Source organism: Buteo buteo, chromosome 4 (assembly GCF_964188355.1).
Source record: "Buteo buteo chromosome 4, bButBut1.hap1.1, whole genome shotgun sequence".
NCBI classification, from domain to species: Eukaryota; Metazoa; Chordata; class Aves; order Accipitriformes; family Accipitridae; genus Buteo; species Buteo buteo.
The window spans coordinates 302,026-327,826 of record NC_134174.1 but is presented as its reverse complement, the minus strand read 5'-3'; the positions used below and the strand labels follow the sequence as shown (position 1 = coordinate 327,826).

The window sequence follows — 25,801 nt, the reverse complement described above, 5'->3', positions numbered from 1 at the left end:
TGGTCCATTTTAACTGAAACTGAGCTAGAAGCAATGAAAACCTGGGAAATCTCAGATTGGAAGATATTTGAACAGAAAGATTAAAACTAGCTAAAAAAATTCTTCACTATGAGCAGTCTAGCTCAGTAAATGCCACTGGCGAGACTTCTACCCACTGTAAAGTAATAGCTCCATAAATGGGAAACAACACCACTTTACAACAGCTGAGATTGCTACCCAGTGTCAGCAATGCTGAATTCCAGGCAATATTAGCAATTTCATGCCAAGCCATAAAGTGTGATCTTATTTGGGGTGCAGATACCATAGCTAGGGAGCCTTATTAAAATGTGTAATAAATACCGCATCATTGAAATGGCAACGATGATACGTTCATTGCTTCAGTACAGGGTCATTCCATATGGCTCACACCAGAAAGCTCTGGGGGTCCTGAGTGCCTTTGGCAGTCTTACAGGGAGACTTCTGCACGCTGGTTATGAGCCACATAAACATTAAACCAAGACATAAAATTCTTAAAATATCAGCTATTTTGGGCTGAAGCCCAGCCTCATAACCAGGGTGCCTCTTTACCACTCTCAGGTGCCTGGTCCCTCCTGTGAGCCTACCTGGCTGAATTGCCCACGGAGGCAGCAGAGATGCCCCCAAGGTATGGGTGCAGCAACGCCAGCGCCCGTGCTGAGCCCTGGCTGGGACGGAAAGTGGGCAGCCACATGTGCCATGGAGTGGCAGGCAGTTCAGGGAGGCTGCAGCCTTATGTCCCAGAGGTGTAGCCTAACGACCCTCCCAAAACAGCATGTCATCCAAGAGCTCGTACTGTCCAAATCAGGGCCAAATTCCTGCCAAACCAGGGCCGCTCTCTAGGCAAAGAGACAAGAATTGTAATGCCAAAATGAGCCTACAAAGGAGGAGGTGCTTAATCGTTCTGATCTTGCATAAGGACACTCATTTGGGAGAAGCAAGTAAAAACTGGGATTATGGACTGGCCTTCCAGATTTAGTGTGTATTTCAAAGTTGGTCACCTTTAGATAAAATTAAAAGCTGTCCTGGAGCCAAAATCCCCACTGAATGGGGTGCCGTGAGCACTGCTCCCTCCTCTCCTTCTGGCCTCATGGCCACCTGCACAGCGTGCAGGGTGCAGGCAGCTCGCACCGGGGTATGTGGTGTTGGTGTTATTGCAGTCCCTCCCATGCTCAGGAAAAGCCCTGGCACCGGCATCTGTTCCCTGCTCTGAGACCTTGGTGATGCAGACAGTTGTGCTGAAGGTGAGCATCACTCCTGCAACATCAGACAAAGCAAAGCACCAACAGCATGCTGGCAAGCATGCAGACGCTTTATGAACTTTGGTGCACGCAGCTTAGCCGAGTTTAAGCGCACTGGACCCATCTTTGCCTGCGGGAGTGCAAGTCATCTCCCCGCAGCTGGCCATGCTCTTACCGGACCAGAGCAGTGTTTGCTGGCAGACACCAGGGCTGAATGGCTCCCATTGCTGCACTGAGCTCTAGGAGGACTCGGCGCTGAGCCTGCTGAAAAGCTGTCTGAGGGGACAGGTGCTTTCCCAGAAAAGGGCCAGCGCCTTGGGACTGCAGGGCAGCACTGCCAGCCCGGCAGCACTGCCAGCCCAGTCCCGCTGCTGGCACAGCCACAGAGCAAGAAATGGCAGTCTCTGCCACGCACCATCCTACGTAACTAAGATAATTTATGGCAAAACAACAGTATAACCCTAGAAATGGCAATCTGGCTTCAGAACTAAAGTCCAGCCTGCACAATCACCAGTGGGAGGCAGGGTTAATTCAGAAGGCAGAAGGCATAAAAACCTGTAGCAGCAAGCCAGGAATAACCTGCCCTCACACAGGCAGTTTTCTACTCCCAGTTAAAAATTCCCACAACACCTAACAGGAGCTGTAATAAGCCTGCCATAACTCCTGTGAGCAGCAGTCCTCGTGCCTTGGCCAGAAGCATCACTCTTCTGCGTCTCCCCGTGTGCTGAGCACATGCTGTGCCTGCACAGGGAGTTCCCTGGCTTCGTTACCTGATGGGCACTAATGACTTCCTTTACAGTTGAGCATTCCATTGCTCGGTCCCTGTTTCTTTTTGCTGTGAGTCAGCCCTACAGCTGATGTCAGTTTTAAATACTCTGGACTGGCAAAACTGAAATCATCTACCAATTTGCTGCACCACAGCATCTTTGTGCCTTGCCAGGGCAGCTGGTTCTGCGGCATCTCTGGAGCAGAGCGTGCTCCTTGCTGAGGAGCGCAGTCAGTATTGACCAGCCGCTGCTCTGCCTGCCTGCTCATCTATCATCTATAAATAAATGTGTATCTATCTGCTCACATTTACAGAAACAGCGACGCTGTGAGAAACGCGAGTGAATCACTACGGAGAGGGCATCATTATGAACCTCCACCCTGCTCAGAACAGACTACCAGTTTTATGGCTCCTCCAAACAAACGGTTACATTAAATCACATCCTCTTTGTTTAATCCCATTCTTTCCAACATCTCTGCATACAAGAGAGCTTCTCCAGGCCCTCACTAATTTGCAGCATTCGCCTCTGCCTTCACCCCACACAGATCTGTTCAACGCAGCTGCCTAATAATGCTCACAATATTCAGACTAGACTGTGCCACTGATGGATACAAAGGCACTGGGATATCTTTGCTGCTACTCACTACGCTGCCTCTTACATTGCCAAACTGGCTGTTTAATTTCTGGCAGTACCTGCACAGTGGGCAAAGCCTCCCCGAGGTGGCTGCAGTGACATCTTGGCTCCTGCCTGGCACTCACGCAGGTGCATCGGGCAGCAGTTGCAGGTGGAGCACCAAGAAACACAGTGCTGAAATGGCACAGAGGCGGTGTGAAGGATGGCAGGCAACACAGGAGGTAAATACACAGAGACAGGCAGCAGGGCTGAGGGACATCACCTACAGCTCCTCAAAGACAGGAGGAAGGCACAGCGACTCTGCCATCTCCTATAACTCAAGGACCGAAGTCAAGAGTATTGACTCACTCCCCAATGTGAAGCACTCAGAGATCAGAGCTGGATGATGCTGGAGAGGAGGAAAAAATTGTTTTACTAACATACTTGGGAAAAGCAGCTGCGTGCACAGAGAACACGTAGATAGCCGCAAGTTGAGAGTCGTGACACATCACTATCCGGAAAATACATCGCTGGAACCAGCCCAGCACGCACCAGGGCACCGCATCAGAGAAAACAACCATGCTATCTGTCTAGTGCAACACAGTTTCCGTCCTGGCAAACCTTCACTCAGGACAGCATGGCCCACCTGCTCGAACCGCTTTGCATTGCTCTCCAGCTCCCCAGCAAGGAGGCACAGGCTGCTCGTGCCTGCAGAGCCTCGCAATGCTCATCCGCACGCTGGGCACTGCCTTCGCTCCCAGCCCGCTGCTCTGAGCCATGCAGCCACTCGCATCCTGCCAGGAACACACAGTGATGCCAAGACACCCCAGGTCTTCCGAGGACATCCCTTCCCCAAACCTGCATGGGGACAGAGGAACGCCCAGGTGCGCCCCATGGGCACCAGGAGTGCAGCAGGGGAGCAGGGGCTGTTCTGTTAACAGGGCATGCAAACGGCAAGTGAGGGACGAGAAACTCACACTGAGAGCCTGCAGCTGCAAGCAGACACTGCTTTAAAAAAAAAAAAAAAGCAAAGGGTTAAAAAATTAAAAGAGAAAAGAAAGAGCATCAAGCAGAAATATTCTGTGGATTGAAAAGCTCAACTGGTAGAGCAACATCACAGCAAGGGACTGGGAGCAGCGCACTGGGAAGGATGCTGGCAGTCCTCTGGCACAGCCAGGACATCCGCGGGACTCGCCTGCCCATGGGCTGGCACAGGCGATGCGCGGCCACCTCCGCTCAGACCCTACCCGGTACCCCCCCCTGCCGAGGGGGGGGCTGGACACCCCAGAGAGGCCCACGGGGGCAAGCTGGTCCTGAGAAAACATCCTCCTCACCAGCAAGCTGATAGCCAAATGACAAGTGTAAATCACAAAGAAGTAAATCACAACAAGGATAGATCACAATGAAGCACAAATTGTGAGAAATGAAGCCTTGGGAGTTGCGCGGCGCAGCTGGGTGTGGAGGAAATCGTGTTTCCTTCCCATAGCTTTCAATGTCACCTCCCAATTTCACTGATGCTTCCCCTTCTCTGGACAAACCCAGCCACCCCCGACTGCCCCCAGCCCATCGCTGCTCCTGGCAGATCCCTCCTCAGCAGCACTGCTGCCGCCCCGAGGTACTGCTCGTGTCCTCTGCTCGGCTGGGGCGACCGTGGCTGCACACCCCTGCCCTGTAACAGTTTCACACCAAGTTACAGAATAGCATCGTCATGTTACTGACATCATCTTCCAGCTCATTTTATACATTCTGATGCTTTGTTCTGTATTTTAATGAATGAGTCCTCATAAAAAAACAGAGATTTTTCATGGCGGCGCTGACAAGGAAGCCTGTGGGACTGCAGTTAATTTAAAATCCAGCAAAATGTAGAAGCTGTCTGAATTTCCTCCTTGCAGTACACATTGCCTGTATTTATCAACAAACTCCATCGGCCTTTGAAGTCTCACAGTTTCCTCTAGTACAAAATAACTAAGCTGGGGACCAGCAATGCGGAGACGCGGAGCAAGGGAGGCACAGAGACCAGTTCTGGAGGGTTTGCAGGGGCCCCAGAGTTTCAGGCTGTCCTGAATTAGGATTCTGGAAGACATGGAGAGCTGCTGCCTGGTTGCGGGCTGCCTGCTGCCTGCCAGCCCCGGGGACAGCAGCTCTGCCGCCCATTGAGCCCGTTGTGGGGCAGGAGTCAGGAGCAAATGCCAAGAGCAGCCTCCAGCTCGGGTAAAAGCAGGGAATGGCATGCCACCCTGAAAGGCTGTCAGCCCAACTTAAACAACAGCATGAGTTTTTGCTGTCACTGCAGCAGTCATTTTTAACATGGATAATTTCTTTTCTCTTAGATGAAGTTCATGGCATTGCTCTGCATCATACCCATAAGTGCCTAGTTTCCATATTAACATCGCACGAGGGGAAACCTAATGAAAACTCACAAAACCCTTGAGTGTTAGCTCCAGTCTGTGGTCTGCTTTGCTTTACTCTCTCTGTTTCCTTATTCTCGTCTCCTGTTTGGCCTTTGCTCCTCATCTCCATCATTCATCCTGCTGCTCCCAGCCCTGTACTATCAAAAAGATCAAAACACTGGGGGGGAACCACTCTAATATGTTATTTGTACATCACTGTAACATTTATAACGTAAAGTTTTAGTATTTTGGACTGGTGAAACTCAAATCGCCTGCTAAAAAATCCCATTACAGTTTAAGCCCTTCTCCCCTCATGTAGCCACCACCTGCTAAAGATAAATATGTTGTGTAGCCCCATCAACACTTGCCGTCACAGTATTCTGCTTAGGGTGACACAGTTTCTCTTCCCAAACCTCGACTGCCCTGCCAACTCAGGGGAAGAGGGCAGGAAAGGAATTCTCATTCAGGACACTCTCTACCCTGCCTCTTGCACTGGGACCTCACCTTGGCTGAAGACGTCAGATACCCCCAGTGTTCACGCAAATTCCTCCTTTGGAAGACAGCTTCACTTAGCTCTGGGCAGCTCACGCTGTCTTCCCCAGTGGTCCCTGGACTCTCTGACGGTCTCCTGGACTAGCTTCGCTGCCTTATTGATGATCTCCTCTTCCAAAGGTCCTGCCTTGTGCAGCTCTGCCTGGATCATCCAGCGCTTCCCCTATTGCCCTTATGGATGCTGTTACTGCTTCTGATTTTTCAGGCCTTTCTGATGGATTTCTGTTATCTTTCCAAAACTCCCCTTCTGAGGTTGGCACGGCAAGTGTTTTGAGTGCCTCTCCTTCCTCAAGATGCTGAGCCCAGTAAAACTGTTGTCATTCACCACTCCACGTTTTCTGGAAGGTGGCTATTTCTGTGCACAGGCAGCGCCAACGCGATGTGCAGATAAACACAGCACAGCCTCTCCTCTGACGGGCTCTGGAGACAGCAGTCCCTGGGGGGATCGCCGACAGAGCGCAAGCCACCCCCCAGAGCTCCTGGCCTGGGACATGCGACCACAGAGCTCTCACCATTGAGCCCTTCCCCACCCAAGAGCCACCCCACTGCCAGATTCTGGCAGCTCTCCCATTCCCACACCCCCAGTCTTCAGCGTTTGTCTCCACGGCAGCTCTGGATCACATCAGCCATTCAGACTTCAACTCCTCAGACTCCGGCAAACCTTCCCAAATACTGCCCCAACCATCCCAGATCTAATCTCCTCTTCCACATGTCATATCAGATTTAATGCTAGCCCGTTGTGTCTCCTCACTCTACCATCACTCCAAGACCTTCCTCCACTGCCGGGGTCTCCAGCTCACCCAGAACAAAACAGCTCTCCAGGAGGGTCCTGCAAACTCTGCTGCACTTCAAAAATCCTACAGTATAGTTCTCAGAAAAATTCAATGTTTTAACCAACAGAACACGTGAAAGCCTGTCAAAATGCTGTGCTATTTATTCGGGTGCTGAGTTATATTTATTGTAAGAGCTGCGTGCATCACGCGCTCTCTGAACCGCTGCAGATTTTGGTAGAAACGCCCCGGCCGAAATCTGGGACTATCGTCATGAGGGGTGGCCCTTCAGTCCTGGAGACAGGGCAGGCATCGGCCCCCCAGCAGAGGAGAGCGCTCTGCTGGGCATCTCCGCTTGTCTGATCTAGTCCCATTTTAATTTTGCCCAACTAAAATAAATATTCCTGAAGCTTCGCTGGCATCCCAAATTGACAGCATATATTCTTATGGGAACTTTGAGGCAAACAGAAAAAGCTATTACAGAGACAAACACGCCTGGCAGGGAGGTAATCTCACTTGCATATTGCTCAGATTCCCTTTTGGTTTATCAAAACTTAAAAGGCATTTGTCCTAGTTACTTCAGGCGTGTTTTGGCGTGCATGGAGGGGAGCAGCACGTCTCAGAGACGTTTTGTGGTGTGGGCAGTTACTTGCATGTTCAAGGTGAGACTCTGTCCTAAGAAGACATTCTGCCAAAGCAGGTTTGTCTCCTGCAGCGGACGGGTGGTGGAGGGGAGCTGGCTCCAGGGTGCCCACAGCAGGGTCTGCGGCAGGACCCTGGCGGGAGCAGCTGGAGCAGCCGCCCTGCAAGGGCCAGCGAGCTGGGACCCGGGGCGAGCACAGGGCACCGGCCCCACGGACAGGGACACAGTCCTGAGGGACAAAGACAATGGGCCGGCAGGACAGCGATCCTGGGACTGCCAGGCAAGCCCTGGGCACAAAGCGTGTCCCAGAGCCCACTGGGCACCGGCACCCCACGGCGTACCTCGGGACCGGTGATGAGGTCCTGAGCTTGGAGGCGGCTCCCCAGCCAAGGGGCTGCCCCCAACGAGGCTTTCTGCACCCTCTTGGCTCAGCTCCATCCAGAGCCTGAGCCCAGCTCTGGCTGGGGCAGCCAAAGCCTTCGGCGAGGGGCAGGAGCACACCCGGCGGGGAGAGACGAGGACCTTCCAGCTGCTTTACTGGCAAGTTCTTGGAGACCACTTTCTTCTTTTAGATGGGAGGGCTGGACCAGATGACATCCAGATGTCCCTTCCAACTTAAATTACTCTGCAAGCCTGTAACGCCTTTGCAAACACCACATATTTCCTGTACAAGGTCTCCAGTCTGACAACTGGGGACTCTGTCTCCTCATCACACATTTCTCCACAAAGCACTGTCCATCTAATTCCTCACTGGTGGAGTTGTCTCGGATTATGGTGTCGCACTAGGAGCAAGAGATCCCCTACCTACGCTCTTCACTATCCCACCCTAAAATAAAACATCATACCCAAAGCGCTGGGCATGGCGCTGGCACTGCTGTGCCGCTCGGCGCTATCAGCTGGGCTGCAAACAGTGCGGAAGGACCATAAGCAGCCTGGTGACCCCAGGGGCATCCAGAGAAGTGGGTGGCCCTTGCACCACCCACCTTCAGGGGTTTCTTTTTGAGAAGCTGCTGTAGGGGGACTGAGGCTACAGCCGAGATGCAGAGGGGACTCAACTCAACAGCTGACGCCAAGCTGAAAACTGAGCCATGGAGGAAAGAATGAAACAAATTGTGGCAATTTCTACTCAAATCCCTGATGCAGGTAGAACTAATCAAATGGATCTAACCCTTTCAAAAGCCAGGAAGGGAAAACAAATCGTCTAAGGCTTTTAATAAATAAATAAATAAACCAGTGACTTAGTACTTAGGGCAAAGATCTCATTCACATTGTTGAGGAATAAAAGGGCTTGGGAATAGTGAATCAGTTGATATTGTTGAAAGTAATAATACAAAAAAAGAGATTGGGACAAGGCACTTATTTTATTAAACCCCCCAAGGAGAGGTCAAGAATATTAGAAATAAAGTCCCCAGGTTCCGGTTGATGCAATAACTGCAGTTTTAGCAATTTCAGAAGAAGGATGTTTGTTCAAGGTGGCAAAGTGCCAAGAATCTTCAGGGGAGCTGCTAGAAAAGGATGCTCTCTGTATTTACTTGCTGCTGAGGAGCACTGAGCTTAGTGCAGTTTTTATGGAGAGTATCTGCCTGAACAGGACTCTACCAGCCAGCCGTGCATCAGCAATTCACATCCCCTTTTGCAGAGATGCTGACGATAGGACCAAAGGAGGAGGTATTTCAGAGAGTGGGGAGGACAATCCCTGGTTTCTTCAGCACGTGTCCTGCTCTTTAGGCACATGCCAGGGGGCAAGCATCAGACAAGATACCAGCCCTGGCAGATAGCCATTCTGATCCAGTGCAGTGTCTTATGCTATGCCCCCCTGATGCTAGCTTATGGGACTTAGGAATAATAAGAGATTGCATTTATCCAGAGATCTACTGGTGAAGGATCAGGACACTGACTGTCCAGCAAGCTCTTGGACTATATTCATGACAATTTATTTTTATAGAGAAGGTGCAGAAAGCAGCCAAAGAAGCTCTTTTAGTGCTTTGATTCCAACTGGCTGAAAATGTGAATGCAGAGGTAACATTGACAGGAATGATCATGAAATTCTAAGTGTTCGGCACTTCTTGGGAAGAAAGCAAGAAAGACCAGCAAAATATGAGCAATGCATTTTGACGCCAACCTCTATATGTTCTTGAATACTGGAGACAAGGTTTCATGAAAGGTCAGCCCATGGTGGGCAGACAGCCTCCAGAAGTCCCTTGTAACTCAAACTATTACATGATCCCATGATGGGGAAGGCAAAGGAAAACAGACTTCAGACATGGAGGATGCATAAGCAGTGAAGTAAGAAACCAGGTAAATCATAGGACAGTCATTGACTTCAAACACACTACATAAACTGGAAATCGGGAGTGATTGCTATGGACAGATGTGAAGGAAAAGCACAAGCCAACAGAAGCAAACATCTGGACAGCACAAGCATGAGAGGAAATGCCACCATGGAGAAGAAGATATTCATTCTGTAAATACACTGACAGCAAGAAAAAGATCCCAGGAATTGCTGGTAACTGTTGGTGCTTCTTTGGCTAACTGCAGAGAGGGAAAGTTTTCAATGGATGAAACTGAAAAGACTAATATGCTTATTACTTGTCTTTAAATCAGAGATCAACCATGAGATTTCGGAGGCAGAGAGTCAAGATCCTACCTGGAAACCAGAAGCAGGAATTAATTAAGAATATTTGGATGTGCCTGACTACGTATCTGGAAGGAAGTTTAAGAACAGATTAAAGCAAACTAAGAACACCTAAGGTCATCTTTGAAGGCTCATGTTATATACAGTGTGTCCAAAAGAGAGGAAAATAGCAAATGGCCAAAAAGGGGGAAAAAGAAAAGCAAAAGTAATACCATCACTTCACTTCTTGTAAAAAAACATTGGAACAAATAACAAACCAAAGTGTTTGTCCTTCCCTAGAAGGAAGCAATGTGGTAATAGTCAGAAGGGATTTGTCAAGGACAGACGGTGAGAGGAGCTGGCTGCTGAGCAGCAGCCACACACCTCGGCCTTCGCTGGGCTCCTCACAGCCCCACAGCTGCCCCGAGACCACCCGACCGCAGGGCAGGAGAACAACCCTCCGATGCCTCCCCATCAAAGGGTGGGGGTACCCAGGGGCTGCGCAAGGGGCTGAGCTGGGTCAGCGTCTCCTTTAGCAAAGCCAACGATGGGTTGGAGAAGATCCTTGCCAAATCTACAGGCAGTACAAACGGGCTGCAAAACACTCCAAGGAACAGGATTAGGGCTTAAATGGATCCTGATAAAGTGAAGGTACTAAATCTACACAGGCATCATCAACTGCACGAGGATTCAGATAGGGAAACACTGGTTATATAGTGGGTTTGGGGGGGGGTTGGATGTGGAGGCTATCACACGCTGAATGTGAGTCACACATCACACCATTTCATAAAACGCAATATGATGAGCTATCAAACTACAGTCTGAAAAACATGCAACGCAATTCTGCTGCCACTCCTCTGCTGCTGTGTGCCTGCTCCGAGTACTGCACTGCCAGGAAGGAGTGGGATGGTGGGAGCCTGGAGAGGAGCCACGGCAGGAGCTCGGAGAAAACAGACCTTTGGGAAGGGCAAGGCAATGGGGGCTAACAGCCAACAGAGGTGACGACACCAAGGAAAACACGGGAAGCAGTCTTCTGTGTGTGCAAGACTGCTGTGAGGGGGAAGTGAGTGAGCTCATCACCATACCTATGCAGAGTATATGGGGCATAACAAACTAGAGGAAAAAATATTTGGATCAGACATTAGAAAACTTCCTAGTGGTGAGGACAGAGGGAGGCAGGAGTGAGGAAAACACCAGGGCATGTCCGTTACCGGGGTTTCCCAAGAACAGGCAGGATGAGCACAGCCAGACGTCTGGGGGTTAGACCCTTCCCACTGGTCCTCCCTGGACCCCCGATGATCCACAACACAACTGGGGAGTTCAGAGCCAACTGCATCGGCAACAGCCACCCCCAGGACTCGCTCCCAGGAGCAGGTTATTAGCACAAGGACAGCCGACCACAAAAAGGCATTTGGGGACATGCCATGGGAGGCTCACCCAAGCCTTGCTGGGGTGGATTAACCTCTGGCATCACCCAGGTCCTTTGCCTGAGGCTCCCTGCAGCCCAGCCCTGCCTGTCCCACCTGGGAGAGGTTCCTGGCCACAGTCCATCCCTCACCGCAGGGATGGTCCACCCTGGGCTCACATCCAGCACCCCTGCTCCAGGGTCAGACCTGTGCTCCCACATGCAGCCTCCCCTGACCGGCCAGGACCGCCGCTCAGCCTCCATGGAGGTTGGAGAGCTGCAGTCCACGGGAGGACTCAGCCACCAGAACCATTGGCGTGGCAGAAATCGGGAGAGCAACACGGACAAGTAACCGCTCCTGCTGTTAGCACAGCTGAACGGCAGCGCCAAGGCTACCGCCCAGCAGCCCACAGGCACGTGAGGTGCTTCTGCGCATCGTTTCTGGAGAAATGAAACACTAATGCTGAACTACTTTTCATTTAAATTCTCCTTGCCATCCTGAATATGTTTGCAAAACAATCAGAATTTTGCTGGGAGTTTTCGCCCTCAGAGTAAAGAACTTTGGAGCAACATCGCAGACACTAAATTTTCGTGATATTTACTCTAATAAAAATCTGACCCAGAATCAATTTTTCTGCAAGACTTTTCAAAGAAGATGTGAGAGAACTCTGCGTGTTTATGGATGCCTTGTCACTTACTACAAAGCAAAGACTTTCTTGTTTGAAAATAAAACATCCCTGGGAACTGGGTACTCGGATGAGATAGGGATCACTGCACTGCTCTTCCCCAGCCTTGGAGTAAATAAAAGCTCTGTCAAACCAACACAAACACACTGGGAACCAACCGGGAGAGCCATAAGGCCAAACAACCAAGTGAAAGAAATACCGGGTCAAACAAAAAACACTATTAATTAGCTGCTCTAAGCACTTGTTAGCACACAGCTGCTTGCTGAACAGCAATGGTGTGTGCATACGTCTGTGTAATTCAAAAGAATATCAGCCCAAGCAACTCACAGAGCAGCACCCGCCCAGCACCCCCGGCCATCGCAGGGTGGCAGTGATGCAGGAGGTGAGGTGGGAAGGGCTCACTGAGCCGACAGCCTCCCCAGGTACGACAGCCTCCCCAGGCATTGCTGGGAGCCCCCGTAGATGGACAGGGAGGGGGGGCACCAGGAGGCCCCACCTCTGTAAAATCCTGACAGCTCTGAACTTGCCAGCGCGTGCCAGCCACTGAACATGCAGGTTGCATGCATGTGACTTTCACTTGCCCCAAACTCAGTGTAAGGAATTTCATAATCCTCCTATCCCTACAAAAATATACAAGCATCTGAAAATAATGGAGTAAAAAGCACTTTTATATGCCTTTTATAAAACGCATACGGCTAGAAATAATTAAGCCACCTCCAGCAATCCTTTAAAAGTTTGCACAAGCAGGAGACAGAAGAAAATGGGGCAGACAGTCACTCTAGCAGCACCTGGCAGTAGGACGCAGAGGTAGCTGCCTTCCTCTGCCCTTTCTGGGCACTTGCTGAGTCTGCGACGGACAGCACGATGAGCAGCGTTCCCACGGGCTTCAGCCCTAAGCCAGTCAACCCAGGCGCAAAGGCTCAGCAGGTATTTCGGCGGTCTGTGCATTGAGTCAGAGAGGAGCCCGAGCCTGCAGCAGCATCCCACCCCTCCCACAGTCGGCAGGGAGCAAACGGGCAGGCACGGGGCTGGCAGACGGGACGGCAGCTACTGGCATCGGAGGCAGTGGCACACCACACCAGCTGCTGACCACCGGCTTGTGCAGCAGCACTGGATACCCACTTTTGCAAGCCCCTGCTCGCGCTGCTGCCCACGGCACACCCCAAATCCCCCAGCATCTCCATGCCCAGCCATGCTCCTGCTCTCCCCTTGCCAGGAACTGTCTGGCTGGGTAAGGCTCGACTCTTCCCCAGCTGCCTTCCTCCTGCCTTCCCATCAGGTGCTCCAGGTAATTTTGAGAATAATTCCAAAACCTTATTGATTATAAAAGCCCACAGTATTTTTTTTACCCACACCAACCTCCTAATGCTTTTATAATCATACTGTGCTTCTGGTTTTAGCAAGTTCCCGAGCCGGTGAATTCCTGAGCTAACTGCAGGGTGGAGAAAAACCACTGTTTCATACTGGTTTTGAGCGTGCATGCCATCAGTTTTGTTGCACACTCCTTTCTCCTTGTGCCATGAAACAAGCAGAGGTTCCCTACTTCTCTCTGATAAGCCATTCAACATTTCCAATACTTTTAACATATTTCCTCCTGTTCATCTCGTTTCTAAGGTAACAATCCTGCTCTTCTAAATCTCTCCTCAAAGTAGAGAGGTTTTTTTCCTCATTCCTCATCATTTTCCCTGTATCTCCAAAACCCTGTAATTCACACCATTCTTGCTGACTGGTAGTGCCCAGCCTGGTATGCAGCTCTCAGAGGTGTCATCATTGATTTTGACCGAGGCATTAGACTGTTTTCCATATTATCATCCATCACACTGTTAGGTCATCTAATATCGCTGCATTTTGTACTGAAGTTGCACATTGAGCAGAGGCCTCCACTGAGCTGTTTAGAAAACATCCTGCAACTTTTCCTGAGTTAAACTATTAATTAAGAATCCTAGCAGGTATTTGAGTAGTTCCATTTTTTCCCCCTCTAGTAGCTATTTTACATTTATTTTCATTATTTTTTATTCACTGACACGTTTCTTTTTCCCCATATTCTTTAGATTGCCTCAAAGGGTCTCAGAGCTGTTTCTGCTATGGATTTAGTGTAAATAGCTGCCATCTGCAGACTGGTTCTTCAATGCTCAAATTCGTTTCTTACTCATTAGTGAACACAGCTATAACCCAGACCTGGTACCCACTCTTCAAACTCCTGCTCTAACTTCACTGTATGAGAGTTTCTCGTTAGCCCTTTCTGAGCAAACGCTGCTTTACATCAGCCATGGCTGTGGTCGGTCGTGCCTCTCCACTGACAGAGGACTTCTGAAAGCAAAGCCTGACCCCAGTCGTCACCAAAGGGACCCTTGGCCACGAAGGCTTTCTGGCAGCACCTCTGCTATCTGAGGGGAGCAGCAGCCATCCTCCTGGATCACAACAGGTGCCCATGCTCGGCTTCCATCCGAAGGCAAGCACCAGCAGTGGTGAGCAGTGTCAGAGCCAACATTCACATTGCACATGGCCAGCAAGTGATGGGGAGCAGCAGGAGAACACAAGATCCATGTCGTTCCCACACCTGCGGGCCACCGAAACCACCAGACGCACAAGGAAGGCCTCCCCACACCGCTCAGTGGGTCGGGCAAGGGTGCCCATCAGCCGTTCCCGGGCAGTTCAGCAGAGCAATGCCACCACCCAGGCCTGTAGGCAGAATACCAATAACTGCAGTAACTGCAGGTCGGTTGGGACGCATTAGGTGTTGGCTTATCTGCAATGTGCCACCTCGAAGTTCAGTTTTCAAGATGCATTCATTGTCATAGCAACAACAAGCGCAACACAGGATTGATGTACTTACCATTTTTCTGAGATGCAAGATTAGACCCAGGGCTGGGGAGAAGATCGAGGAAAAAAAACCCTCAGCGCTTGCTCCGGGTCCCGGCCAGCCCCGCTCCTCACGGTCCGTGGACAGGGAGACAGGGGGCTTCATCAGGCTCCACGGTCCTTCCTGCTCCCCACCCGCCGCCCGGGGTCCCACGGGTGCCCAGCCCCGTGCAGATGCAGGGGCTCCAGCGGGTGCCGAGGATGGCGCCGGCCATGGCACGGGGCATCCTCGCTCTGCCTCCCCCCGGCCCCTTACCTGGCCTTGCCGCGGCTGCTCCTCCGGAGCGTGGGCAGGTCAGCCTCCTTCTCCTCCTGCACCCGCTGCAGGGACGGGGAGCGGCTGTGGGCGCTGCGGGCGCTGCCGGAGCTCGCCAGGCTGCCGTCCCCTGCCACAGCCCCCGCCGCCGCCTCCTGCATCTGCGCCAGCAGCTGCGGGGGCAGGCTGCGGAGTGAGGGCACCGGCGAGTAGGACGCCCGGCTCTCTGCCTTCAGGTTGTTGTCGCTGGCCGAGCGCTGCAGTATGCGCGGGGAAGAGAGGCCGCCGGCGCCGAGGATCCGTCTCCGCTTCGTGTAACTGGGAGTTTCTCTGAAAGGCACTGCAAAAGAGCCAGGGAAAGCGGCATTAGCTACCGGGCACATGGCGTGAAGCTGGTGTCGGCCAGCCGTGCTTGGGCTGGAAGATGGCGGCAAAGCGGGAGAGCTGGAAAAGCACATGGAGCTGGGCCGGGAAGGCAGGAATGGCCAGGGCAGAGGAAGACACAGCTCCACCTGCACCAGCTCCACCTTCCAGCTCCTCTCCCTGCACCAACCTGGGGAAACTCAGGCGAGCCCGACCGTAGTACACCGGCGTTAGCAGGGTTTGGAGGTGGCGTCTCAGGAGGCATCAAGGAGTGCTGCCAGAGGGGGAGGAGGCAGCACCAGCAAGGGCACCCAGGGAGGGTACGTGGGGCCACCAGCGGGACCCCTGCCAGCCCGTCTCCAGCTGCCACCCCGGTTCAGAGGTGGCGACACCTGAACAGGACATTGACACCAGCAGTAACCCCGGCCACCACTTACTCTTCTGTTTCAGAGGCACAGAAGGCCTAAATCTATAGCTTCAGGCACATGTCAAGCGCAAGCCTAGAAAATACAATGCACAGAATAAAATACCAGCTACTCCCTGCCCTCTACCTCTACCCTCAGGAGCGTGCAGAAGAAACAGACCTCACGAAGCCACCTGAAGATGCAAACTCCTTCCTCTGCCTGCAGCTCTGCAGAGGGAAAAAGAATGGAAACGGGAAACCTGATGTGGTCACAGGGGAACAGGGCTCTGCTGCGGAGCCACAGCACTGCAGACCTCAGGTCAGGAAAGATGTATTTTCCTAGATTTTGTTTAACGAATCCATTTCCACCATGAACCTTAACGTGCTTAAAGTTTGTCTGACGTGTGGCAACATCCAGCCCATTTCTGGTGCAAACGTAGTGGCAAAAGCAAGGGGACAGGTAAAGCATGCGGAGGTCTCCTGCGCTCCTGCTCAATGGCATGCTCAGAAGCGGTGTGACCCTGCTAACAGGGGACCTCTCACCCCGTCCGCATTCAAGACTCCCCTAGCTTCACCCTTCCAAGGCCACCCCTCCCACAGCAACTTGCACAAAGGCACACGAGCCCTGGACACACTCCACTGGCCACCTCCCAGGGGCTGCAGAGGATGGGAGGAGCTGGGGGAGCGGGCAGGATGCTGCCTGACCTCGAGCGAGGCCTCGGACCTGTGTCATCCTTGACCAAACACCCTGAAGGCACATCCCAGCTGTGCTGCGTGGCTGCACTCAGAATATTTTTCCAAGGAATATTTTAGGTTCAAAGTACAAGAATTTCAGGCTGCTGTAAATCTTCCTGTTGTCATAGCAACGCGATGCATTTGTTCTCTCCTGAGTTTCAACCACGTGGTGGGGGAATTTCTGCTGGCAGCGTCCGCGCTCCCCGTGGCGGCTCAGCCCGGCTCCCCAGCCTCCTGCTGCCAGCTGCCTGCCCGCACCCTTGGTGCTGCCAGGACCCCACGTCCAGGCCACCCCAAATGGAAAAATGGGTCAAAATGGTCACCCAGTGGCCACAGGCAAGGAGGGATGTCAGATGGAAAAAAGCAAAGCCTGGGCCGTGGATGTGATGCAGTCCCTGGGGTAAAACACGCTGTGGAGTCAATGCCTGGGAGTTTGCAGGACTGGAGCATGCAGGACGCTGATGGACAGCCTGTCCTACCAACACAACATGCTGGAGAGGAAGCCGCAGTCACGGCTAGCTACAACCATTTCACAGGCAAAGCTGAACAGGTTTGGTTGACCGGGGCTGTTGACCCGAGTTCATGTATCATCCAGACATATGATAGATCTCCAGGAGACAGTTAATTTTGTACTACCTCATGTCTCATAGAAAACCACTTTAAAAAAGAGAAGCAAATACTCAATGGATGTAAGTCATGGTAACTGGCAGATCTAAAAATTATTAGAAATTGGAAATAGTCACTGGAAACACAATGAAGTTGCTAGTCTCGAAGAGCTGTTTTCAAACCAAGCCATGTCAGTAACTTTAAGATGGTTCTTGGAAAAAAGTACAGAATTACTTTCAGTAAAAGTGCCGAATGCTGCCTAGTGATAAAAGCACATCAGTCAGTGCCTGAATACCTTTCCAAACCGAAGGCCAAGGCACATACTGGTCAAGTGAGTACATCCATGGTGTGCTCCAGCGACCAACACCATAGGTGAAACCAAGTGATCATGAGGATTGTAGCCTGAGAAAGGCTGTGAGCTCATAGCGTCAACCAAACACGAGCTCAGTGTTGTTCCACCAGAACAGAGTCAATCTGAACCTGTTACGTCTAAGCTGCGGACCAGCGACGCCCCAGAGAGGTGCTCTCAGCAGTGCTCCATCAGTAGGCACTGTCTCAGCTGGAGAAATCCAAGTCTGGATCCACACCGTATGAGAATTTTGGTAAACAGGAAATATTCAGCAAGAAAAAAATTCAAGATCTAGAAAAATCTGCCTGGACCATTCTTCCCCCCATCCTGGGAGAAGGCAGGAGCAGCAGTCAGCCCTTTGCAGATGACCAGTGACACCCGTGCTCCACACCAGCTGCTCAGGCAGCGTCCATGCTGTGCCCGGCCATGCACATCCATTACTACAAGGAGGTAAAAAGGGCCACTCAAAACCAGACTACAGCCAGACCCACGCTGAGGTACTGGTCTGGTTCATTGCTCTTCCATGCATGACTGGGCTCAGCACCATTGGTCTTGACACCAAACCAAGAAAGAAAGAAATAGAAAACCAAGAGTGGAACGATGAAAACTTCAGACAGCAGGAGTTGGTCTGGGGTTGCCTTAGGGTGCTTTATAAATTAATTATTAGATTCTTGATATTAATTGCTTAGAAAAAAACCCCATAACTGTATATTGAACTGATCATATACCAGCTTACTGTACAATAATCCTATCGGCGAGCTGTTTTTACCAAGCTGACAAAAGAAAAGGAAAAAAGAAAAAACAAAGAAAGCAAAAAACAAACAAACAAAATAACCAGAGATTTACCTCTGTCCTGGTTTCAGCTGGGATAGAGTTAAACCACAACAACCTCGCAAGGGAAAAATGAAGGACACCAGGCAGGAGATCCTTTTGGTCTGTGCTAGATCTTCTCTGCTCCTGGTCGCCTAAGCTTAACTGAAAAGCAGTAATCCTGTCCAGTCCCTGCTCTCCCCACTGCACAGACTTCACACCAGGGAGATGTCAAATGGGTCAGGGTCAGGTTCAGAGGGGGAAGATTGGCACGGTTCATGGCAAGACATTCACAGTAAGCACCAATTATTAGGCAATGAGACACAAACAGGTTGCTCAAGGACTCACTGGTAAAAGGGAAGGTACTTTATAATTCTTGACAGAGGTCAGGGCAAGTGCTTTAATTTAGCCTGTCAAATAAATCACCTGGTCGCTCATTTCCACACTCTATGCAAGAGCAGTCATCACCTCATATATTCAAAGTGCTCCCTCCCAACACCAAAATTATAGCGTCTACCTTAAAAACAAAGAAAAACACAACCTCTGTCTCAAATTCACACCAGAGAGGAAGAGCAGAGAGGCTGGAGAAAGCAGCCCAGGACCACTCTGCTACTCACTAATCCACTCATCGTAACATCAAATATAAGAGTCCCTGAAGCACAACATAACACAGCATTTACAGGAGTAAACGAGAAGGCATCCAGGTCACATAACAGGTTGTAAAGCCAAAGTTTCCTGAGTATTTCATTCTACAAGCATATTAAGAGGATGCTATTATAGCTGCAAAGGCAGCCTCTTGAAAGACAGGATGTGCCTGCACCGTCTGTGTAATTTTAATTTAGCCCCCAGCACACAGCAACCTCACATGAGGCGGGATTCAGCCTCTTTCATTTGCCAAAGTGGGATTTAGGCACAAGGGAGTCACATGAGTCCCAGAAATGAGTGAAAAAACCTGCTTTCCAGCACTATCACAGGAGAACAGACTTTCAGCTGATACACATTTAGATTGCAAAGTTCCCTAGGCTCTCAGGTGTCCAAACATGCTCGGACATCTCCTGACCTAAGCAGCTGCAGCCAAGGACCCAGGATGTCTACCCTGGCACATAGAGAAAGCTCAGGGGGGACTCAGCAAAGCCCTCAGGAGTCTGAGAGCAGAGGTACAGATGATGGAAACCTTGCCTGCCCTGACTTCAGTGCTTAGCTTCTGGTGCCTGGACTGCCTCAGGGCCATTTCAGGGCCACTGTACAGCCAGGAAGGCAACTGGACCAAGATCAGATGTTTCTACACAGAGGTTGGAGAGCTAGAAATGACAGTCTGGCTTTCACCAAGAAGGTTGATGAGCAGACATCCAGGCAGCTTCACAGGAGAAGGGCAATCAGAGGAATACAGCTACCGCTTGTGTGAGCAATATAGCACTGCACTCCCCAGATACTCCAACGCTTCCCCAAAGCCCTCATCTAAGCACGGATTTATGTCCAGCCAGTCTGGAAGCTCTGCCATGCAGATACAACACAAGCCTGGGTCTGGTCTCACAACAGAAATTAGATATATTCAGAGAGATACAACCGTGTTCTCAGACATGATATGCAATGAGATGGAGATGGCAAGGGAGATGAAAACTGTTGCATGTGGCATTAATGTAGAAGAGAAGACTGTCTGTGCCACAGCCAGGTGGCAACAAGGACAGGAGAGATACCCACATCGCATGGGATATAGGCTGGGGCAAATCCATAAAACAGATCCTGAAGCAAAAGAGGAACCGGTGGAGGTTTGATGTTGAAGGATGCTATGGGCGTGCTTATTTGCACGAGAAAGTCCAGCAGGAGGTCAGCATTTGGCACAGTCACAAGGACAGCAAAGGCAGCAGGAACATGTCCAGGGACCGCAGGAGACAGAAAATCAAGGCCACCGCATACACGGGACAGCGATGTGGGCAAAGGACGACTGCAGTCTGCACTGACAGCAGAGCCTGGCTCAATGCTGGAGCCCTCTAGGCATCCTCTTATTGATGTTTTTAAATTGGCCTTTCCTAGGAGAGGCAAGCAACGGACCAACAACCCTAAACTGTGATTTGCTGTTTACTTCTCTCCCTGGGGGAACTTCATGTGTTCAAAAACAAAAGCCTTGGGGAAACCCTCTGCTGTTCTGAGGGAAACAAATGAGAGACAAGAACTTCCTACTAAGGTTGAAAGCGTTGAATTAACTGTAACTCTGTTTTGAGCACCATGCTTCAGAAGCCCTGGCTCCTTAACAGAGAACAACGCACAAACCAGCCACGTGCTCACAACAGCCAAATTACATTTGTGTAGCTACATCCATCCCACTCTCCAGGATGTGCAACAATACCAGGCCCACTGAACATCTTAAAAACGCAGGAGGAGCTCCCCTCTGCCCGTGCTGCCCTGCAGGACAGCCAGCGCCCAGCTCCTGCACCATGCCAGCAAGGATGCCACGGTCCCACCTGCTCCGCTGGCTCTAACTCTAAGGGCCAACCCCCTCCAGCACAGCAGAGTGGCTTCATCCAGCCAAAAATTAGGTTACCCTCAGCTTTACAGGAGCTTAGTCTTCTGTTCAGAAGGACATCGAGCAAGGTTTCCTTCATGCCGCTCTCCCCGTTGCATCCTCTGTGCGAGCCCCAGCTTGTCACCGAGATGGGACCCTGCCCCATCCCCTGGCAGCCATTGTCACAGCAGGACGAAGGACTGAAATTATGCTCCTCGCCAGAAAAAAGGCAGCTGAAAGGGACAGCTGGAGAGGGCTCCCAGCAGGCTGAGGATCTGTTGCAGGACACGAGATGTGTCTCATCCAACAGCTTCCCAATGCCACAAGATGGAGGCACCCCCCTCGTCCCCTCCAACTGCATGCCCCACCTGCGCTGGGTGCCAGCCCCCAGGCATCAGACCAGCCCACCATCTCAACTCATCAGCCTCCTGGAAAGCATAGGCAGCAAAATACAAAATAAAACCAATTAATAACCGTGCAAGAGTATTTTTATTCTGGGTCAGTGAAAACCAGAGCCATGCAAGTTAGGGGTGGGAAAACATGCAGGAGCAAGGTGGACTGGTGGACAAGACCCACCTTGGGCTGGGAGCTGAGACCAGCAGAGCTCTGTCCTAGTGCCAGGGAACCGCAGAGGGAACCGCAGCTGGCCGCAGCCCTGGGGTTTCCAGCCAGGGAGGGGGCAGGGACCGCTGGGGCAAGAGCCAGGAAGGAAAGAGCAAGATGGGGTGCGCACAGCGGGGCGTTTCAGAAGCCCCCACAAGCTAACAGCAGACAGGGAAGCAGTGCGGTCTGGCTACCTGTGTCCTCAGGCCCCTCACAGAAGCAGTAGAGAGGTTTGGGAACAAGGCTCGGAGAGGGCAGGTTTCCTCCCCAGGGAGCGTGGTCCCAGGCCAGAGCCAGGGCAACCAGCCCAGTGGAGGCAGGGGGACACGGTCAACATCCCCCACAGGCTGGGGGAGCGGAGCACCCAGCCAGGACACAGGTCCTCGTCCCCCAGCCTCAGAGAAGGGACAGGGTGGCAGGAAGAGACCTTGGACCTGGCGTGAGACCCAAGGAGCTGCTCCCCAGCTGGGGTCTGATGTGCTAAACCTCAGCAGGGAGACTCAGGTTTTGTACAGGTGGTTTACTCATAACACCAATTTATAATGGGAAGAGCCGATCTGCCTTGGTTTGGCATGTGAAATCCTTGCCAGGATGCTCAGTGGTACTCTGGCATGCTGCGATGCCCCAAACCACCATCAGAGTCCTGAGGCACGCTTCAGCCAGCCCTGCGGGCTGCACAGCCGGCTTCTCACTGCTCCTCAACCTGCCTGAAACTGGTAATAACAGTAATAATAATAATAAACCACTGAGCCAGAAGTCCAGTCACCAGGTGCCAGAAACAGGATAGATCTAGGCTGCTGCCAGATAGCCACTTCTAACAAAGGTTTCCTCTCCCCATCCCCCCAGATCCACTGTCCCCAGTGGGGAAGGGAGGGAAGTGAGAGCAATAAAGAAAAAGAAAAATTTGTGCAGTTCATACAATCAGCTTTGAAGATGCTTTTCTATACCTTCTCAAGAGTTTAATCAAAGTATGTTTACTGGGTTTCTCGCAGCAATATGAATCACTTCAGTTACCATGACAGCACTGCTCGAAGCAGCACAACCATGCCCCAGCCAGGCTGGTTCATCTGATGCTCCCGCACTTGCTTTCTGCCCTCCAGAATGGGAAACACATGGCTCTTGACTCAAAAATGCCTCTCACCGCTCAGGTGCAGTGGAAGCAGGATGCAGCCGGGGCTCCCAGAGGAGTTCCCAGCCCCGAGATGCTGCACGGGCGCCTGGGCGGCACCTGGACCACGCTCCAAACAACCCCAAGCTGCAGTCTAATGAACCAAAGTGTAATCAACACTCGGAGGTTATTTAGATTGGCTGGCTCAATGTTAAATATTCATGTAAAAGAGCAAAAGCACGCGGAGTGCAAATGTCTCCACAGTTCCAAGCTGAGAGGCCACATTTACATTTTAATAGTGGAAAATTACAAAGCAAACTGGAGAAGGAGCATAGCATCTCCTCTCATGCGGCACAGAGCAGATTATGCCCAGGCTTCTCTCCCATGCAGAAGAGAGAGGCTACTCCAAGAGACCTTCCAGATATATTTTTTCTAGGAATGAAAACTAAAGGAAAAGGATAAGATGATGAGGCAGACCAGAACCTCTCGGCTCCGAAGAGGGAGCTGGTAATTTACCTCAGTACTAAGCAGCAGTCCACTGAAAGGAATTATAGCCTCATTATATTTTTTTTTAATAAAATAAAAAAAAAAAAAATCATCCTCCATTTCTCCAGCCATCTCCATTTGCCTCTCAGCTACCAATCTTCACACCTTCCCTCAGAGCCACCCCCCTCCTCTCCCACCTACCCCTCCTCACTCCTTCACCTGAACGCAGGTCCCTTGCCTCGTCCTGCTCAGTGCCAGCCCTTCACAGCTGGAAACAGATTTTACTCTGCATTTGTAAAATTTGAATTGAAACTGCTAGAAGTACATATTAATTAAACTTGCTAGTTTTCCCCTACAAGCATTCTCAGGTGTGCTGGCAATTCACCTGTGAGTGGTACTCTGAGATGAGATTTTCAGCCTTTATCTTCAGACAAAATCCATCAGCCTGATGCATCTCAGCACTGGAAATTTTTCCTTGCAAGAGTTTGGTGCATTTTTCATTCCTTTGTTTCACCTTGTTACATTCAGCACATCAAGGGTCCTGCTTGGACTATCAAGCCATTGCTAAATCCCCCAGAGGAACTCCAAACAACTGCTCAGAGCTGTTACAAGCGGCACGCAATTAAATTAACAATGATGATAACAGAAAATCAGAAAAAATCTAATGACTTTCTGATCCATCTTTGAAGATAATTCCCATAAATACCTCTGTACCAGCAAAAAAATGCACCCAAGACCAAAATGGAGCATTTAAAACTTCCCCCACAATTCCAAGGATAGCAGTAACCAACACTTGTTCAGTTATGTACATTTAGATTAGCAGGTCGAAAGCTTCTGCAGCAGAGTTCAAAAGAATTTGCAATACAGCTCACTGAGTTGCTGGCCTATATTTATAATACTCCTTCAAAAGCTCCAGAGATGGGGAGGCAGCTTTGAAAGGGTCAGTGGAATGATTCCAATAACGGTACAGAGCTTAGCTTCATATTATTTCTAGGAAAAGCTTAGAAAAACTGAAACAGGACACTTATAAATTAAGAAAAAGAAATAAGAATTTAATTTATATCAGCCAGGATGGCTTTAAGAGCTCAAATCTCACTGACAAAAATACCTGCTGACATCATAAGCTTGGGTGAAAACTGTTGACCCTATGATATTCTGATTACATGCTACCACTGGACAAATTACCAGAGCACATTTTAACAGACACAATAATGAATTTTTAATGGAGAACAACAGTTGGGAATATTTCCAATATTACCCAGTCAGTCAGTTCTTAGCACAGTAGTATTTATATTTTGTCTTTATCAATGACTTAGAAAAAATACAGATCATTGGCAATAAAAGTACAGGTGGATGCAGTGACTGGTGCAATGACATTGGTCAAATGTCATTGGTGAACACGGGTAGATTTAGATTGGACGCAAGAAAGAAATGTTTTATAATGAAGGTGGTAAGACACTGGAACAGGTTTCCCAGAGAAGTTGTGGATGCTCCATCCCTGGAAGTGTCCAAGGTCAGGTTGGATGGGGCTTTGAGCAACCTGGTCTAGTGGAAGATGTCCCTGCCCATGGCAGGGGGGTTGGACTGGATGATCTTTAAAGGTCCCTTTCAACCCAAACCGTTCTGTGATTCTATGACATACAAGAAAGGGTATTAACACAGTGAAGTCTCAGGCATTTGGTAAGACAGGATCATCTCAACACACTTCATCACAGCCCGATGCAAGATGAAGCATCTGGGGAACACAAATGGAGGTTGTACAACATAGAACTGTTCCTTGAAAAGCAGTGAGACTGAAACAAGCTGTGAGTCCTGACACAAACCACCTGAGGACAGACTCCCAGACCAATACAGCGAGCAGAAAAGCTAACATAACCAACAGATATATCAACCCTGAAAAGGGTAGCATCGTCTGTTCATCCATAAGGTTATTATGGAAAAATGCATCTAAATTCAGCCCACATTTCCAAAAATAATGTTAAAAAACAGTAAGTGTTCAAAATAAAGCTATGCAATGGTTCAGAAGCTGGTCAACCTGATCTATATTAAGAAAATAACAAAACAGAAACTATTCATGGTGTGCCAAGGTGACAGAGTCACAGTCATATTTGTATACTGGGAAAGAGTTCTTGCGCAAAAGTTTGCATAGACTTGTGCAAGCATTACTGGTTTTGTCACAAGATGACAATACTGGTCACTCTGGTCTTAAAAATTTATTGTTCCATCAGTAGCTTTTTGAGGAATTTTTCAAACTCACGATGAAAAAATAGATTTCTCCTGTGAGGTCATCCTTGAGCAGGCCTATGGTCACTGGTGGACTGACCACATCCCCTGCAAAAGGGGTGGTGAAGAGCTTTCAGAGAGATGAGGACAGGAGAAGTATCCTGGAGGCAGGCTCACAGCATCCCACGACAGTCCCCTAGCCAGCCTTGGGTGAAAATGAAGGATCAACAGCTGCCAGCATTTCACCATGGAGAAACAAGTCTCCCAGTGAGGTGCAGATATCTGAGCAGCACCACGAGGTGCAGGCATCCCTTCTCTTCAGAGAGGGGAAACCACAGCGTGAGGAGCTGCTGTTCTCAACTACATGCCCAATATACAAATAAACTCTAAGATTCGACTTTACCCAGCCTGAATTTTAACTCTGTTTCCAAACAAGTACTGCCACCAAACACAGCTCAGTCTTCCCAGCCAGGAGTGATTTTCTGCAGAATATCTATGTTCTATGACCATCCTATGACTTCTGCTGTGGAATGTCCCTAGTCTGGACCACTGAATTTGCTGTGCCAAGAAGAGTATGGAACCCACCTCTACCCTGCTGTAACTGAAGAGCAACTTCTGGCAGGACCCAGGAGCTGTTCAGTTGTCCCATCCTATTCTACTGCACTTTTTGCAGAGAACCATACCCTTTCTTGTGAACTGCTGGACTGGTCAGACCAAGGCCTCATGTAGCTTAATATTCTGTCTGACAACAGCAAGCAAAAAAAGTCTTCGTAGAAGGCACACAAGAAAGAAGGGCACA

At 50.3% G+C, this 25,801-nt stretch overlaps 1 protein-coding gene across 1 annotated transcript in view; it reads right to left on the bottom strand.

Moving 5' to 3' along the window:
* SHANK3 (SH3 and multiple ankyrin repeat domains 3) overlaps positions 1-25,801 on the bottom strand; it is a 385,152-nt gene that overhangs the window by 228,611 nt on the left and 130,740 nt on the right. The window contains exon 12 of the mRNA XM_075024471.1: positions 14,814-15,153. Within this exon, the coding sequence (XP_074880572.1) occupies positions 14,814-15,153 (340 nt within the window). The remainder of the gene's footprint in view (positions 1-14,813; positions 15,154-25,801) is intronic.